Raw genomic sequence first — 17,118 nt, 5'->3', positions numbered from 1 at the left:
TCATCTACTGAAGTACAGTAACAGAGTATTTGTACTTTGTTGAGAATGGCTGAGCACAGATAAAGGAAGTGAATTAATTCGTTTATTTTGGATCATTACAAGTATGATATGTTTTAAAAGTAACAGTGAGAAAAAATAAATCATGTATAGAAATCAACAGCTTTGATGCCTCAAAACAGTGACAATCATTTATAAACGCATCATAACTGTCAGAATCTGAATCGTGTTGAGACTCCCATCCCGAAGAAACTAAATGATGCCAAATGAATGAAAGAAAACACACTCGTCTGACCGGCTTTAGTCAGGATAAATACACAGAACACAGTCGACAGTTTCGATGTAAAATGTGTTTATGATCATTTTTCAACACTTTGAGCAGCACAGACTCAATCCTCAATCTCACATACCTCAAAATCTTGACAAATAAAACTAAAACTATGTAAGTGGACGGATACTACTGGAGCTAAGAGAGAGCATTTGTTAAAATACTGGCCCTTTAAAGTGAATTGCGAAATCTACATTCCTCTAATTGAGACATGAAGCTGCTCTGACAAACTCTTTCCACTGAACGTCTAAATATAAAACAGTAAAAAGTAGAAAAGTGATGTGACTCAGGCTGATCCCGCACTGTGACAGTGAGATCTGTCTCTTCTCAGAACAGTTTCCTGACTCTTAATGTGGTGGGTTTCTAGAATTTGGCAGCTGGTGTTGGTGCAGGCCGGTGCCAGCTGTGTTACACCCAGTGAACTGACTAATGAGGAGTTCCCGAGCATTAAGAGGCAGCGAGCGTTGTTCAGGGGATCCCTCACACAGAGGAGGCCTTGTTCACCCGAGGAAGTCTGCTTCAAAAACACTGCATGTTCCCGACTGAAGAGAGGCTGCTGCGGGAAACAGCTTCTGTCTGAGCTAACGCGAACTAAATATCCTGTTTTCATGTCATCCATCAGTCGGGGGCGTCCAATAAACGCTCTCCTAATTTTTAAGAATACGGAAGCCCTGAGGGGCAAGTGAGGAACATTTTTTGTTCCTGGTGATCCATTATCTACGTCTGATGTAAACTGTTATCTCTACCATGTCTATGACTTGAGAACTGGTGGAAAAAAAAGGTTTTGCAGGGTAAGTTCACATTTTTTTCTCATCAGCAGAATTTCTTTTTTCATGTGTGAAGCCACACAGAAATAATATTTTCTCAAGTAATAAACGCAGGAGAGATAACAATTTAGATCGGACAAAACAGATCACCAGAAAAAAAAAAGTCCTTACTGGCCCCTCAGGGCTTCCGTAAAAGAAGGATGCCAAGTGTTTCTATGGTCGCAGATTACTGAACAAAAACTAAATGAACTTTAACTTAAACTTGACTCACTACTCTGGGTTGAACCCGATCATAATTTCTGCACAGACAGCTTTACTTATTGCTAACTAACCGTGAACACCTCCGAGAATGACGGAGGCCAGTTAGATTGCTAAGATCATTTATGGAGTTTCCTGACGTGCTGCTAGATGTAGCTACTGTTAGCTCGGTTAGCTGTGCAGCTATTGGTCCTATTTGCTAACTCAGCCCCTGGGTACCAGGAGCCAAATCTAGCAAGAAACCCCTCTAAGTGCTGTATTCCCTGTTGTCGAGAGGCTGTGGTTAGTGGGAGCTGATGATCCATTCAGCGCTACTGGCAAATCCCTCCCTAGCTGCCTGTTTTTACAGGAAACACGTAACTATACCAAAGCAAATAGACACTTCATGGAACTTTAACTTCTTGTGCGTGGACAGAGAGAGGATTTCTCCCGGAGCTTTAAGTCACCTCAGCTGTGGTTTTTCTGAGTCCAAACTTGGTCCACACGGAGATTCAAGAGACTCCTGACCAGTTTTTTCAGGAGAAACCGTCTCCTCGAGCTCAGCTTTTGTTCCGAAATGTAAAATAGAATCAAATTAAAGTCAAATCATATTTTCAGTCCTGTAGAATTACATCCATCTGTGTTGTTGATTCTTCAAGTTGCGGTTTGTTTAAAAACTGGCTGAAGTCACTCCTACATGCTCCCAAAGAGTCCAGAGCAGCACCAGTGAAACCAGTAAAATGTGTCCTCGCGGTCCAGAAGCTGAGTTGTAGATCTTGATTCGTCCTTCAACAGCCGGATAAACTCTCCTTCTCTGCATGATGTAGTTGGACACGACTGAAATGTCCAGATTACCTGGAAGGAAATAAAGAGTCAAATGAAAAGTTTCAGCTCTGAATCCCAAAACCTAAATCCTCAAAACATCCCAGCTTCTCACCGCTGTTGTGTTTGAGCGTCTCATTCCTGATCATGGAGTATCCGTCTCCGCCCGTCACCATGAAGGACGGCACCACCACCGTGTAAACCGTCCCATCCTCCACGGGTTCGTATTGAGGGACTCGACACTGAGTGCAGAGGATGTCGAGGGTCCTCACGCGACTACCCGACGGTTTGGAGAGGTCGAACTCTACGTGGAAACCTGTCGGAAACATCATCAGTCTGAGTCCATCGAGACGTGACCGAGGATGAAACATCAGTAACTAATGCCGTTTTTCCATTGCATCTGCCGGCCTGGCTCTACTCGGTTTGACTTGGCGCGGCAGCCCCGCCACAACTGGGCTACCTGCTGGACGGTGTGTCTTAAACCAGTAACGCGCTTGTCTCGATCCCCGCAGTACTATTTAAGAACCCCCAGTTCAGTATCGATTTGAGGTGGAGACTGGGGCTTTTTACGGGTTGGATAAGTCGCAGGTCGTCACCGCAGCCCACTTGGTGGGGGGGTGGCCGCGACTTGGCCCTACTGGGGAGCAGGTCCGTCGCAGCTCAGCTCAACTAGGCGCAGTAAAACTGGTAATGGAAAAGCAAATTAGCACAGCTCGGCTTGACTCGGCGCGGCCAAAAGTGCTAGTGGAAAAACGGCATAAGACATGTCAGGCGTCTAAAAATGGATGATAAATGCACAGATGGAAACGATGGAAAATCAAAGATACCGGACACTTGGAGAAATTCTCCGGTGCTTTCGCCGTATCGTTTCACTGAGTGCTCGAAAGCTCTCCTCAGCGTGGAGCCGTTCAGCTGCACCAGGTCGAAGGTTCCTCCAAAAGGTAAGACGGAGATCAGGTCCTCCATGGTGATCGAACCTGCAGACGACACATCAGCGCACTTTTATAAAGTTTTTCTTTAGTTTTACAGAAAATACCCAACCATTTTCCTGAAATGCTGCTCTGGTTGAATTTTACTCAGATGGAAATCAGCGGCGCACCGTTCCTGCTGTGCTCATCGATGGACGTTCGGATGCCTCCTCCATTGAAGATGGAGGCGCTGACGTGGTTCCACTGCTCGTCCTCTAAGAATCGGATGTTGTTGTTGACCTGAAAGATGAAAACAAATAGCAGATTCCCTCAGTAAACACAAATATCACGATTTGCTGATTCATAACCAGAATAAGCTTGAAGCTAATTGTGTGTAAGATGGGTTCCTTTACAGCTCCCACGATCAGCAGGCGGATTAGTTTAGATTTTGAATTCATGCTAAAATCACACATTATTGGAAGTGGACCTCCCTTCCAGGTGGTCTGATTTCGAGCATTTTCAAACCTTGAGTTCTTGGAACACAGCAATTTTACTTCAAGACTTTTTCGAGTAGTTGGTTATGGTTGGGATCTGACCCAAATATAAGACATTTTCTACATCTGGAGATGTTCAAAATCAACAGTTCCTGGCAGCTAGCCAGAGAATTCATCGAGGTCTGTCCTGGACTGGCTTCTTGATATTTGTGCTGACAGAAGCTTCTTCAGTTTCCTCTAAACACCGGCAGCTCGGAAGGGACTGGATATTGATCAGTGTTTGCAGAAACTAATTGTGCTCGATGTTACGCCCGTGTAACAGCCTCTGAGAAGACGGAGGCCAGTTTGGCGAGAAAATACAATACTGAGGTGAGCTGAGGTCTTCTTGCTGGTTTTTGCTCTTGGCTGAGTCAGCAAGTGGGACGACTAGCTGAACGGCTAACTGAGCTAATGGCTGCTACATTTAGCAGCAGATTCACTATAAACTTAGGCAATCGAAGGAAACATTATTAAAAAAACAGACTAAACTATTCTTCAACCACTTTGCACAACCACAGCAGTAGAGATGACCGGAGACTGTTGAGAGATGGAAACACCTCCAGCGAGCCTTGCCTCACCTTTGATGATTTCTAATGAGTTTCTTACACTGAACTACTGTACAAAGAGTCTTTGTAGACGTGGTGGAGACAGTAGTGCTTTCAAATGTGAAAGGGGTGCCTGATGTGCCCATTCCAATCAATCTTTTGTCAGAGGAGATAGCTCGGTCTCGAATCTTTTCATTGTCCACACAGCTAGCCAAAAGCTGCCATCAGCTTTGCCAACTACTTTTTATTTTAAAACTATCTATCCCAAGTCCAAGCAGCGCAGCCGGAGGGCATCAGAACACATTTTCTCTGTTTCACCCACATTACTGAATAAAGCTATGTTATTGTTTTGCAAGAGTGCAAGATGATTCATTATCCAGGAAATTACAATCTCAAAAGTCCCATCCAACACCTTTTTGTGTCGTTGTTGGCTCTAAAACTGGTTTAACACTTAAACCTTGATTTTGACTACATGGGATCATTCTCACGTTAGCAGAATCTGAGATCCACCCAACCATTCAAATGACAGATTATCCATGAACTCTTCCTATAATGATGACGTACCATTGCGTCACAGATCAGGTTTCCCAGGTTGCATTCTCGAAATCGACACTCCTCAGTTGTCCCGTTCAGGAACACCAGAGTCTTTCCCACCTCCTGAGCCGAGTAGTTGGCCAGACTCTTTTTCCATTCCTCCACGTCAGCGAGAACATCTGGATCTGGATAAAGATGTTTGATTTGAGTGGTTTAATGTTTAAAACAGAAACATGGATATACTTCCTCTACACCCCTACTGGCTTAAAACCATTCTCTGGTTTGTAGTTTTACTTTTCCGAGTGATAGTAGATCATTTTCTGAAGGTTCTGTATTTCATGTCTTAAGAAAAGGGTCTCTCCCTGAACATGAAGAAACATGGAACAAATGAATAAAAACAGATGCAGAGTCTGAGCTCTCTTTACCCTGTGGGATGCTGCTGTCCAGCAGGATTGGGTTTCCTTTTGACTTCACCACGTTTCCGGCATCATCAAAGGTCACTTTCAAGTAACCCAGATATTTTCCAAAGGCGTAGGCCTGCACGACGGGAACCTGCCGCCCGTCCACTGATGTCACCATGAATGGATAACTACCCAACGGGACCTCAGAGGAGGGAGGACGCCCTGAAAGATAAAGACCAGGAGAGTAAGAATCTGTGTAAACCTGTTGATTCATAATCTATAATATGACCCCAAATGTCTTGTTGTGTCAATTAAGATTAAGATCTTAGAATTGAGCGTTTTTTAAAGGGAATCTGGTGACTTTCTCCACTTTCCTTTTCCTCCAAAGAAGTAGCCTTTATCAGTTACCGTTTTTCACATGTTTCCCCCTAAATAGGTTTTATTATTTAATAAATTGAGTGTAAATGGAGAAATCAGATGTAAGACAGTTCAGACAGGATGAACTTTACACATGAAAAACAGACAGGCTTCTACAGCGATGCCACAACAAACTGCTGTAACCGTTTCACAAAGTTTGTAAAGTTTCTCCTCATGATGCAACAACTCTTAAAACCACACAATTTATAAGGGAGTCTGGCGTTACAAGTGACTTCACTTTATGACGTGGTCCAGAGTCTGGTAAAACTGGATTAAAAGCTTCATTTAGACTCACCTGATTTACAACTTGCTGCTCTCTTTATTTTTCTCTGCTTCATTTGACCTCATTATACTTCCTTCCCCCGTGCTGATGGAAAGTCAGGTGAAGTTTCATAGTCCACAAATCATTTCTGGAGCTTCACAGTAAAACAGTGTTGCAGCATTCTGCTAAACAACTGGAGTAGCTGGAGACTTGTTTTAAAATTTAAAAAACAACCAACAAACATCAAATGGCTCCATACAGCTCGTTGGGCAAGATCCCAGATTGATTTGAAAAGACGTTATTCACACCCTCTACTTGCGGTCAAGCTCATGCTTTTATATTAGCAGCTACAGTGAAGAGTTCCTCTTTAAAAAGGGTGTAAAGCGTATTTTCAGATCAGTTTGGGATCTCGGGGCTTCTACAGACTTGGATTACAGCGGACTGTGGTGGAAATTCTTGTTTCCCCTTGCAGAGAAGGGAAGAAATAAAACCTGAATTGACAAAAGATTGTCTTTTGCATTATTTAATAAATGGTAAAATAGAAAAACAAAGAATAACAGAGTTAATCTATTTCAGCTGAAAGGTCAGCGCTCTTCACACCAAGGCATTCTGAGTGATTAGAGCTCCAGAGACAGTCACAGTTTATAGAATACTATGGTAATTAGTCAAAAAGGGAAGTTTAAAGCGAAACGCCAGATGACCAGACAGCCTTGAAAGTATCTCAGTACCTAAGGAGAAATGAGTGTGTTTGAGTGTTTACTCCCCCACACACTCACACGCTTTACTTCTCGTAAATTAGCAGAATTGTACACAAGTTCCTGCTCAGTTCAGATCCTACCTCAAGGGAGTAATACCATATAAGGTAAAAAGAAAAGAGGTGTGGAAGTTACTGGATAAAAAGATGTATCGTGATTTTACATCATGATGCACCTGAAGAGGTGCTGTCAACTTCTCCGTCCAACTCTGAGAGGTGTGTGCAGCAGAGTCAATAGATGCCTCATCTTGAAGCTGCCATGTCAAAACAGTATTATTGTAGATGACAACAAAGGTGTAAGGTCTGCAGATGGATAAATGCTTTGTTTTTGTAATGTTTACATGTTGAAAAGATGCAGCTTTTATTTTGTATACTGCTGTAGTCTGATTATTGGAAGGTCTTTCTGAATAAAAGGGGAATTTAAATGATTAAAAAGTAGCTGTGTGCTGTGATATAGATCAGTGAGGATGCCGTACACCGAGGTGCAGCCAGAATCGCTTTGCATTTGAATCCTTGACAGCTGAATCGTAATCAAACTGAATCAAATAGGAGGCCAGTGAAGATTCACACCACTTGTAAAAAGGTAGGTCAACATGTAAAGTGAATAATGAATAGTAATAATATGCAAGGTGCATGCTTTTTTGGTTGTTTTTTCCATTTTAAAAGTCCCCAGCTCCTTCTCCTAAACAGGAGAACGCTACAACACTGTTATGCTGTGAAACTTCACCAGACTTTCCATCAGCATGGGGCGAGGAGACCTTACAGTGTAGTGGAAACTTGTACTCAGACATGATCATGTAGATCAATTGATTTTCCTCTAAAAGAGCATTGACAAGCACGAGCACACATGAACTTCTTCACTGTGTGGGAGGTATAAAACAAACATACAGAATTGTTCTATAATAAAGACAATCGTCCCTGAATCATATCATAGCCCGTGTATCTAGATACATATCGGATCTTATAAGGGAGAGATGCACACCCCTAGAATTTTTGTTTTTGAGCAAACTTTTCCTTTAACCATGAAGTCTCTTGACAACAGTATTTCTGAGACCCGGCCAGAACGGCTACACAACATTTTTATTTACAAAATCCACATAATGTACAAAAACGTAGAGAAGAGTAACATTCTACATCAGACTTTTTTTCAGAGTTTGATTGTCTGATACAAAAACAATGTCTGAATAAAGTCTTTTGTTTTGGGCTGCGTCGTACGAAAATGTAATTTTGCAGTTCAGATAGAAACAGATGACTGGAATAAAAACAATAATCCAGATGTTTTCAAATGTTGTTGAGTGGGCTGTGGGGTGGAAGAGATGTGACGCAAAGTTACTGTAAGAGAAGTTTGTGCACATGTTCTGAAAACATCTGTAAGTTATTGTAGTTTGAATTCTAATTTGCTCTGGGCAAACTTCAAGCCCAATCTAAACACACATTTTCAGTTTCAGTGTGACTCACACCTTCCCAGAATTGGTTCTCTCTGAATACGTGCCTGTATATCTGGTTAGAAATCACAGGAAGAATATGCATATCCATAACTGCAGAACTTGCTTTAGAATTATTACATTTTTATGTTATCTTCCGTATCAAGTAATCCAGTGAGAGCTGTCTGTACATGTATGTTTACACTGCAAACAAGAACAGCTAATGGCTAATTCGGCTAACTTTACAAAACGTAAATGTAATGTAAAAAAAACATTAACTCTACTGCGATTTACTTCCTGCTGACGCACTTTTCCACACATGGTCTTGATCAGAGCAGCTTTTCTTCTTTCATGGAGCTGAACTGTAAATGTTCCACTGTAATCCTGCTGCTCAACTATAAGCAATTTTCTTTCTTTGACTTTTGGGCCAAAGTTTAGAGGTTTTCTTTGTTTTTTGTTCTGGCAGCAATAGGTTCAGCAAACAATTGCAGTTGTCCTCGCCTCTACATGAAATGAATGGCTGTATGATGACTTGTTAAACTGAATTATTAAGCCAAAAGTTCAAGGCAGACTCGAACACATCATTAGTTTTCAGCTTCTCGACGATGACACTCTGTGACTCCACTCATCTCAACTCCAAAAACACTCTTCCTTAGCGAATTTCAAACAGTGACTCAGTGCTTGTTTCTGTGGCTCGAGGTCCAAACCAACCACCCACTTCCTGTGTCTGCTCAGCGACGGTTCACTGCTGTTTAATTAAAACACTACAGAGCTATTTATGGAGACCACACTGGGACAAAAACTGTTTACTCTGGAGCTGACCACAGGTATGAAGACTCAAAGTTTCCTCATGTCAGGAGACACAGAGACAGACTGCAGGAAAGTCCAATGAATCAATAATCATCTGGCACACATACACAGCTCAGTCATGTTTCAGTCTGGCTGATGATTCATTAACTGAAAGTGCTGCAACAAACACCAGAGCACGTTCACCAAAAATACCTGTGACTGATAATGTAGGTATGTTTTGGTCTGCACTCAAGTCAGAAAAAAACAGAGGCGGCCTTCAAATGAAACTCGTGAGCTCGTAGTTACGACATGGGAAGTTGTATACATGATTTTCTTGGCTAAGTAGTTTTAAGTCATGAACAAGTTAGAGAGTGGATAACTTAATACAGGCATAAAGGCATAAAAGAGCTGAGGCTGTTGAGATCATTAACATTTTCCTCAGACAATTTACCACTAAAATTACAATCTATTAACTCACTGTTGACCAAACATGTGGAAGTTAAACACAATCAACTTTGGAGAAGCGTAACCCGACGTCACATTGCGGTGGACGATTGCTTTGGCCAGCGATTAGATCAGATGACTACCAGCACGGTGAGTGATGCTCGTGGTCCTCGTGCAGCAGTTTAAAACACACTGCAATGACATCCTGGAGGTTTATTTCAAGTTTTTTCATCTGTCGATGTGGATAATCCCTGCATGCAAAGCCGGCTATAACAAAGGCACGACCCGCAGATCAGAGGCAGAGCGTGACGCCGGTGTATTAGCAGCACGGCTCGCAGCACAACTTGAGGATCTCTCTGGTTTGAATATGGTGACCAGACGTCCCTGTTTTTTGTGATTTGTCCCTGGAAATATCCCTGTTTTTAACTGTGCATTTAAAACACTGACACAATTAATTTACTTAAGTGCACATTACAGGTACTTCTGCTTTGCTTGAGTATTTTCATTTTATGTAACTTTCTACTGCTCTTCTACATCTCAAGGAAAATATTGTGCTTTTTACGACGATACCTTCATCTGACAGCTTTAGTTACCAGTTACTTTTCAGATTACAATTTTTCATACCCTTCCTGTTAAGGGAAACCAGGTGTGTTGATGTTGAATGTTTGTGATTAACTGCAAGGTGAAATGTTCCTTTCTGTGTTGAGAGTTTCTTAAGATAAATAAACTCTATAAACCCTCCTGGATTAGCTGGAAAATGGAAATGCATAGTTTTTTAAATTTCTATTTCATTTTTTTGTGTCTACATGTTACTGTATGTTTTAGTATGTGTACAAATTGAATTAAACTAACACATTGCCCCTGGTGCAGTTGTCTGAATTTGAAACTGATGATATAATATGATGCTTTGATCCAGATTAAACTGGCCTACAATGTATAAGTGTGTTTTCAAATGAGCCCAACTTTAAACATCTACAGTTAGTACACAATTATCAGTCAGACTGCAGTTTATTACATAAATCAGTTTTTCTGTTGTCAAAATACATGAAAACAGAATTTTCCCCCTTTTTTAATTCAATGATAACAACGCTGGATATTTTAATGATATATTGACCGCAAAACTGGAAATGTCCTCGGTTTCCATTTCAAAAATCTGTTCACTTTAAGTTTGAAACATCTGGAATAATCCAGATGTGAGTGATGGGTGATGTTTGGAATTATAAAAGATGACCACAGTATGAGACAAAGATAAGACAGATGTGATGTTAACAGCTCCGTACCTGTGAACAGGAAAGTGTTGGTGTGTCCACCGATGACCACGTCGACTCCGCGGACCTTCTTGGCGATCTCGCGATCCACCGTGAAGCCGGAGTGACCCAGAGCGATGATCTTATTCACTCCCAGCGTCTGCAGTTTGTTCACCTGCAGCTGCAGCGAGGTCACCTCGTCCTCGAACTCCAGGTGAGGTCCTGAACGCCGACACGGACAAACAGTTCAAAATATCTGTTAACGCTGCACAAACATTTATTTATGTCTTTAAAAACTTACACAAACAAAGCTGCACAAACATCAACATTTAAAGGTGTTACAGCGTAACACAATGTCTATTTTCACTATTATTCCAAACATTAGTGTGAAATTGTGAAGAATTATTTGGTCTCATCAGTGACAGACTCTGTTCTCAGATCCAGTTAGGAAAAATACACAGATTCACTAATCTCCATGGTAATTTTATTTACAGTTATTTAAGTAGCCAGGAGCAGCAAAGCATATACCATAGAAGATATACTGTTTTCTTAAAATGGGCAAACAATTAAATAGTAAACAGAAGCAGTAGGTGCTCCGTCATGAATCTCTTTATACATTTGTTTAAAATTAACTTTTATAATCTAAATCGGAGCTGCCCTGATGAACTTCCTCCTGGTATTTATACTTCTTTATCTATTCCAGCAGCCGCTCAGACGCCTCTCTGTCACCTTTGCCTTGACTCGTTGAATTTTTGTCTGAGTTTCAAAACGACACCAAACAACCACAGGTTGTTTATCATCCGGTTTCTAAAGTCAGTAAGAGTCACAAACAGTTGCCTGATGAATTTGGTGCTCATCATCTTTCCAAAAACACTTTAAAGTGTGTATAGTAGGAGCTGAGGAATGAACCGTGTTATTAGTGGACGTCCTGCTCTATCTCTTGACCCACAGTTTACTGGAGTAGTGTCCTGTGGAGTGGAACAAGAACAAATACTAAAAGACTGTAGTTACACTAATAGATGAGGTGAAGTTCACATGTATTTTGTTTCTGGTTAACCATTTTCTAAGTCTGATCTAAATCGTTTTCTTCCCTGAGTTGATGGGTTTTTTTTTCTTTTCATCTGTGAAAACACGTTGAATATTTTTCCCCCAGGGGAAATGTGTGTTCATGTGTGAAGCCAAGCAATTTTTGTTTGTTTTGTCTTTGTTTGTTTCCCCCTTCTGTGTGAAACAGAGCGAGGAGTACAAAATCATTTTCAGGGAAAAAACTTTTTTTCATTCGTGAAAGTTTCTAATTTGGGAGAAAAAATATTGAATGTGTGAAACCTAGTTTTTCTTTGTGTTTTTCCTAGAAGAAAGAAAATCATTCGGTTTTAAACATGAAAAACTTTTTTTTGTCCCCGAAATTTTTTTTGTTCCACTCAGCCATGACAGTTGGAGAGAAAACAGGGTCACCACACTGATGTGGTTCATCATCATGTTTACAGTGTGGAGGCCTCCAGATGAGCGTGGAGACGATGTGAGACAGTCTGAAATAAACAGAAGTCACGTCCACTCACCAGGTCTGGACAGAGCCGGAGTTTCCTGCGACGTGTATCCCACTACGCCCACCTTCTCGCTGCCCACAGTCAGTATCTTATAAGGTAGATACGAGCTGCCGAACGTCGGTGCCATAGCTTCATCAGGTTTGATGTTGGCGCTCAGAACAGGACACTTGATCTCCTCCATGAACGGCTTCATGAGTCCATCCACTCCGTTGTCGAACTCGTGATTTCCCAAGGCCTGAAAATGAAAAAGGACAGAAGAGAGATTTAGAATAACAAACATCAGATTACACACAAATACAGACATGTGTTAACATGTCAGAGTCTTTGTTCAGTAAAATAACACACAGACTAACAAACTAGTTCCTCTAGATTTTGCTTTTAATAGGAAACACAAGTATTTGACTACTAATCTACTGTTTGTACTCGTGGTTCCCCCCCAGAAAAGCAAAAGTATGTCTACAGGTGACCCCTCGTGACAGGATTAATAAAGTGCGATACGTCTTTGACCCATGAACACTTCAACCAAAAGGATCATCCAAACTCAAGAGGTCAAAACTCTCGATGAAGGCCGGATAATAAAGCCTGAAGACCTCCATGCATCTTAGAAGGAGGTGACTTTATCTGAATAATACAGCATAGAGGGGTCAAACTCTACTTAATGTTCTACAGAAGAAAATCTTCAGTCCAAATCATCAGTCTGAGGCCTGTAACCAAAGAGCAGATTCATGCCATTTTTCCATGACTACAGAACTGGTGTATTTTGCTTTGATAATTAACCAGAGCAAGTTTTACAGTAAACACTGACATGCAAGTGAAAACAGATTGACCACTATTTATCTACAAAGCTCTAAACAAACTGCTAAACTCTCTGAACTTTATCTGCTCCATATGTTTAAACTAAAACAGGAAAAACCTGACAAACATAAAGAGAAACAGAGAGTTTTGAATTTAAAACCTCTCATTTCTCTGAAACTTCTTTCACTGGAAGATCCTGGTCCTGCATTCAGCTGGCCTGCTGCTGACCTTTGACCTCACAGAGCTAAGACACTCCCTGATCAACGCATGTCTTTCAGCCGATCAGGGCCGTCTAGAGAATCTGCTGCAGATCCAGACCTTCTGGAGGAATAAACACCCAGAGTCACGTCAGATTCTGCTCTGATCTGGAGCTGTTTACTGACGGGAGGAGAGCTCAGAGATTACTTTTTAACTTTTGGGGTTAAAAAGTGGATTTATCTTCACTCCTGTTTATCAACCTGACTGCAGCAGTGATCAGCGGAGGTGACCTCCATTGTCAGGTGTTTGTGTTCTGTAATGTTGACTGCTGCCTGGAGCTGGAGGGGAAATGTGTCCTTCTGTAATCCTTCTGCACAGTGATAAGGAAAGAACATAGTTCCTACATGAAACTGCTCACAACAAGCTCTGTGGATCATCTTGAGTGAGCCATGATTTTTTTTTTATGTAATTTTTTTAGTGCTTTGAGCTCCACAAGCCGAGTGCGATCTAGTTCCATTATATTGTAGAGAAAACAGACATATCTCCGGCCGATATCTACACAGCTGCCTCTCACACCAAAACAGTCTAGATGGATAAATTAGAGTGAAAATATTGGTGTTTACTTTTCAGAATTTTCTGGCAGTTTCATTGTTTTAGCATTTTGTATTGTTTCCTTGGTTTGTTTGACAGTCTGTACTTTGTAGCTCTGTGAATAGAGTTTATTTTGTCTTGTGGAAGCTTTGAATTTTTGAACTCATGAATGTGTCTTCAAACTGGTAAATGTGTTTTCTTAATTGTTTGTGTGCCTCAATTTTTTCCTCATTTGCCTTTCTTGAGCTAAGCTTTTTGTCCCCTCTTGGCCACCGTACACACCCAGAATGTAAAACATCTCCTTTTTGAGGTCAGACTCCTCAGTACAGGACTAATTCTCCATCGAGATTTAAAATGAGTCTGAAGTAATTCCTCTCACTCTGGTGTAGAGATTAAAAGGCTGAGTGAGCAGACAGCTGATCCATGAAGACGTCTCTCTCTCAGCTGAAGCCATTACGCTAATTAAAACCCTTCAGACCTGGATCAATAAATTCAGCCTTTCACTGAGGAGAGTCTCGTTCGTCTGCATTACACTCACACATTTCTATTCATTCTCTCAGTGATGGTTTCAGTGTTTAACTGAAGCTCCCATCTTTTAAAACCATGATGGTGATCAGTCTCCTGCAGAAGTACAATAACTGACCCGCTTCAGTAGTTTAGAACGGTTTAAATCTCTCGAGGTCACTGCACTGTCTGGGACTCAAAGACTCGCTGTGAATTGAGAAGTTATTTCTTCTTCGTAATAAAAAATGTGGAACAACAGAGGAACTTATCTTACGTCTACTACCAAATGCAAAATAACATTATTCTGTATATTTGTGAACCTTAATGGCAGCAAACTACAGTTATCCTTTGATTATCTTTGATCCACCACAGAAGAAGTCACAATTAGCACCAACAGACTCTTATTCATATATTCAAGAATTCTGTAATAAAAGACAGGGCTGCAACTGATGAGTAATTCCTTTGTTGATTAACTGTCAATTATTTTCGATTATTGGTCGATAAAATGTCAGAATTTGAAAAAAAATATTCAGTTTTCTGTCATAGAGGAGGAAAGAAACCAGAAAATATTCACATTTAAGAAGCTGGAATGGAGACATCTAAAATAGAAACATACTTAAGTTGACAGACTTGACTGAAAAGAGCTGCAATGATTAATTGATTAGCTGTCAACGATTCAATTATTGCGAACGGTTTTGAAATCAATTAATCGGTTTCAGTCAGGAGGGGTATCGTTATGAAAATGTCAATGCTGAATGATGCATTTTTCAATACTAATTCTCTGAAACAAAGGATTATATTACACAGTCAGTCGGTGCTGTCAGTTTAAGTAATTGTTTGAAAAAATAACAAACAAGTCGAGTGTACAACTCACTTGAAATTACTGAGAACATGTACGCGCAACTTAAAATATAGATCTGGTTTTAGATACATTTATCTTGTGCAACCACTTGACATAATAAAATTAGGTTAAATTCAACCTGGCATTTTATCAGTGTGCGCACCCCGTCTGAAGAGCCTGCAGCGAGGGTGTAAATAACATTTTTTCAAACCAGTTTGGGATCTCTGGGCTTCTGGAGACTTGGATTACGTTTTATTTTATGTTTTGCTTTGTGTGTTTTCACATTTTAAAACAAGTCCCCAGCTACTTCATTTATTTAGGAGAATGCTGCTCTGTTTTGCTGTGAAGCTCCAGAAATGTTCTGTGGACTACGAAACTTCACATGACTTTCCATCAGCATGCGGGGAGGAGATGATGACTGGATTTGACTTTTGTATGAACTCATCCTTCAGTAAGGGGTCAGAGTAGAACCTGTGTTTCTCACCTACAGAATAAAAACCAGCTAACGTCCCAAAAATTCAGATGAAAACTGCATAAAGCTGCAGTCGATTCACAGTGGGACTAACAGTACCAGCACTTTATGTTTTTTTCTTGTCAACACCAAAAATATTAAATGTTTGATTTGGTATAACTCATAAAAAAATACCTGATAGCTCTCGCACATTGGAGACAACAACCATGTCGACATTATTTGAAGTTTGTTTCAATTTTGAACAATGTTACATAATTTCTACTAAAACATCATCTTTACAAGCCTAAACTGTGACATGAAATTCCTTCAGTTGCATAATTACGTTCCATCAGCACGAGCGGGGAGGAGATAATGACTGAATTTCACTTTTTGGGTGAACTGTTCCTTAAAGAAAAAGGTGAGCATACTTCCTCCATAACTGGAAATAAACACAGTGGGGGGGAATCCCACTTCAACAGTAAATAATAATAAAAAAGAATCAATAAGAGATGTTTTTTAGTTGTAATAAGCACAAATCTAAATGAAATGTGTAAAAACAAGTCTCTATATCTTTCTGAAATGATACTTATAGAGATAGTTTGTTTTGAAATTAGACATGTTTACTTTGGATTTGGAGTTTTTGCAAAACTCAACATAAAGATGTGCTTGCTGGGACCAGAAGGACTCAATAATTCATCAATAAAGTCTGTCATCATATATCTATGAATGCACAACATCACTTTAAACTCACAGTCACTCTTTTCTCTTGATTGATTCAGAACTGCCCTCCAGTTTCACAGAGAGAATACATGTGATCAGAGCTCAGTTATTAACAGTCTGTGTCTCACCATGGCATCATACTGCAGCTTGTTCATGAAGTGAGCAGCCTCGGCTCCCTTGTAGTAATTGAACCACACGCTGCCCTGGAACTGGTCCCCGGCGTCCAGCAGCAGCACGTTGCTGTCCAGGGAGCGGATCTTCTTGATCATCGTGGCTCTGCGGGCCACTCCGGCGAAACACCCGCCGCTCTTCCTGCTGCTGCTGCATTTCCCGGAGTGCTTGCTGGTCTCCTCCACCCGGGCGTGCACGTCGTTGGTGTGGAGGAGAACCAGGTCCCAGGCCGCCGAGGTGGACACGGAGAAGCCCAGCAGGAGGAGGAGGAGGTGGAGGCAGAGCCGCGGCAGAGCGCTCCTCTCCGGGCGCAGCGCTCCCATCTCTCCGCGGCGCGTAAAAACACTGGAGGAGGAAACCGGGGACGGGACGGGCTGTCCTCTTACATGACCCGCAGGAGACACGTCTCACACCTGCTTCTCCGCTCCTCAGCTTCACTGTGGAGTGTGAATGAAGAGAGACAACCTACAGGCTGAGCACAGACAGACAGAGGGAGGGAGGGAGAGCCTTCGGGAAAAGGAGGAGGAGGATTGTTGTGATACGCCCTCTTCGTCTCTCGTGTCTCCTCCAGCCTTTGATCGTTTTGCACGAATGCATTGACCTCACAAGGCAAGTTAAAGATCTTTCAATAAAGGCAATTCAAAGTGTTTGACAAAAGACACAACAAGAGATTCAGACAGAGTTTAACAGAAACATAAGGCCATAGAAAAAGAGGATTAGACTGAACACACATCCTCACAGAGCACTGATCTGTGCATCCGGAGATTTCATGTCTTTATAACTGTTTAATAAAGCAGATTATCTTCAGTGTGGTCTGCAGGGTGGAGGCTACACCTACATCAACACCACCTGGAGACCCAGCAGTTTTTGTTTACGATTTAGTTGCATCTA

The 17,118-nt window shown here is 41.3% G+C and overlaps 1 protein-coding gene across 1 annotated transcript; it reads right to left on the bottom strand.

Moving 5' to 3' along the window:
- Positions 1 to 68: 68 nt before the first annotated feature.
- Positions 69 to 16,699, bottom strand: nt5e (5'-nucleotidase, ecto (CD73)). Its single transcript, XM_084378428.1, has 9 exons — positions 16,185 to 16,699; positions 11,969 to 12,191; positions 10,443 to 10,631; positions 5,097 to 5,294; positions 4,702 to 4,856; positions 3,251 to 3,359; positions 2,979 to 3,128; positions 2,267 to 2,467; positions 69 to 2,184 (listed from the first exon to the last, which is right to left on the bottom strand). The coding sequence occupies exons 1-9, from the start codon at positions 16,548 to 16,550 to the stop codon at positions 2,000 to 2,002; spliced, it is 1,776 nt and encodes a 591-aa protein (XP_084234554.1). The 5' UTR covers positions 16,551 to 16,699; the 3' UTR covers positions 69 to 1,999.
- Positions 16,700 to 17,118: the final 419 nt, after the last annotated feature.

The sequence above is a fragment of the Pagrus pagrus genome, assembly GCF_965226575.1.
Source record: "Pagrus pagrus genome assembly, chromosome: 16".
NCBI lineage: Eukaryota > Metazoa > Chordata > Actinopteri > Spariformes > Sparidae > Pagrus > Pagrus pagrus.
Note: the sequence above shows the minus strand (reverse complement) of the source record. Positions and strands in the feature narration are given on the sequence as shown.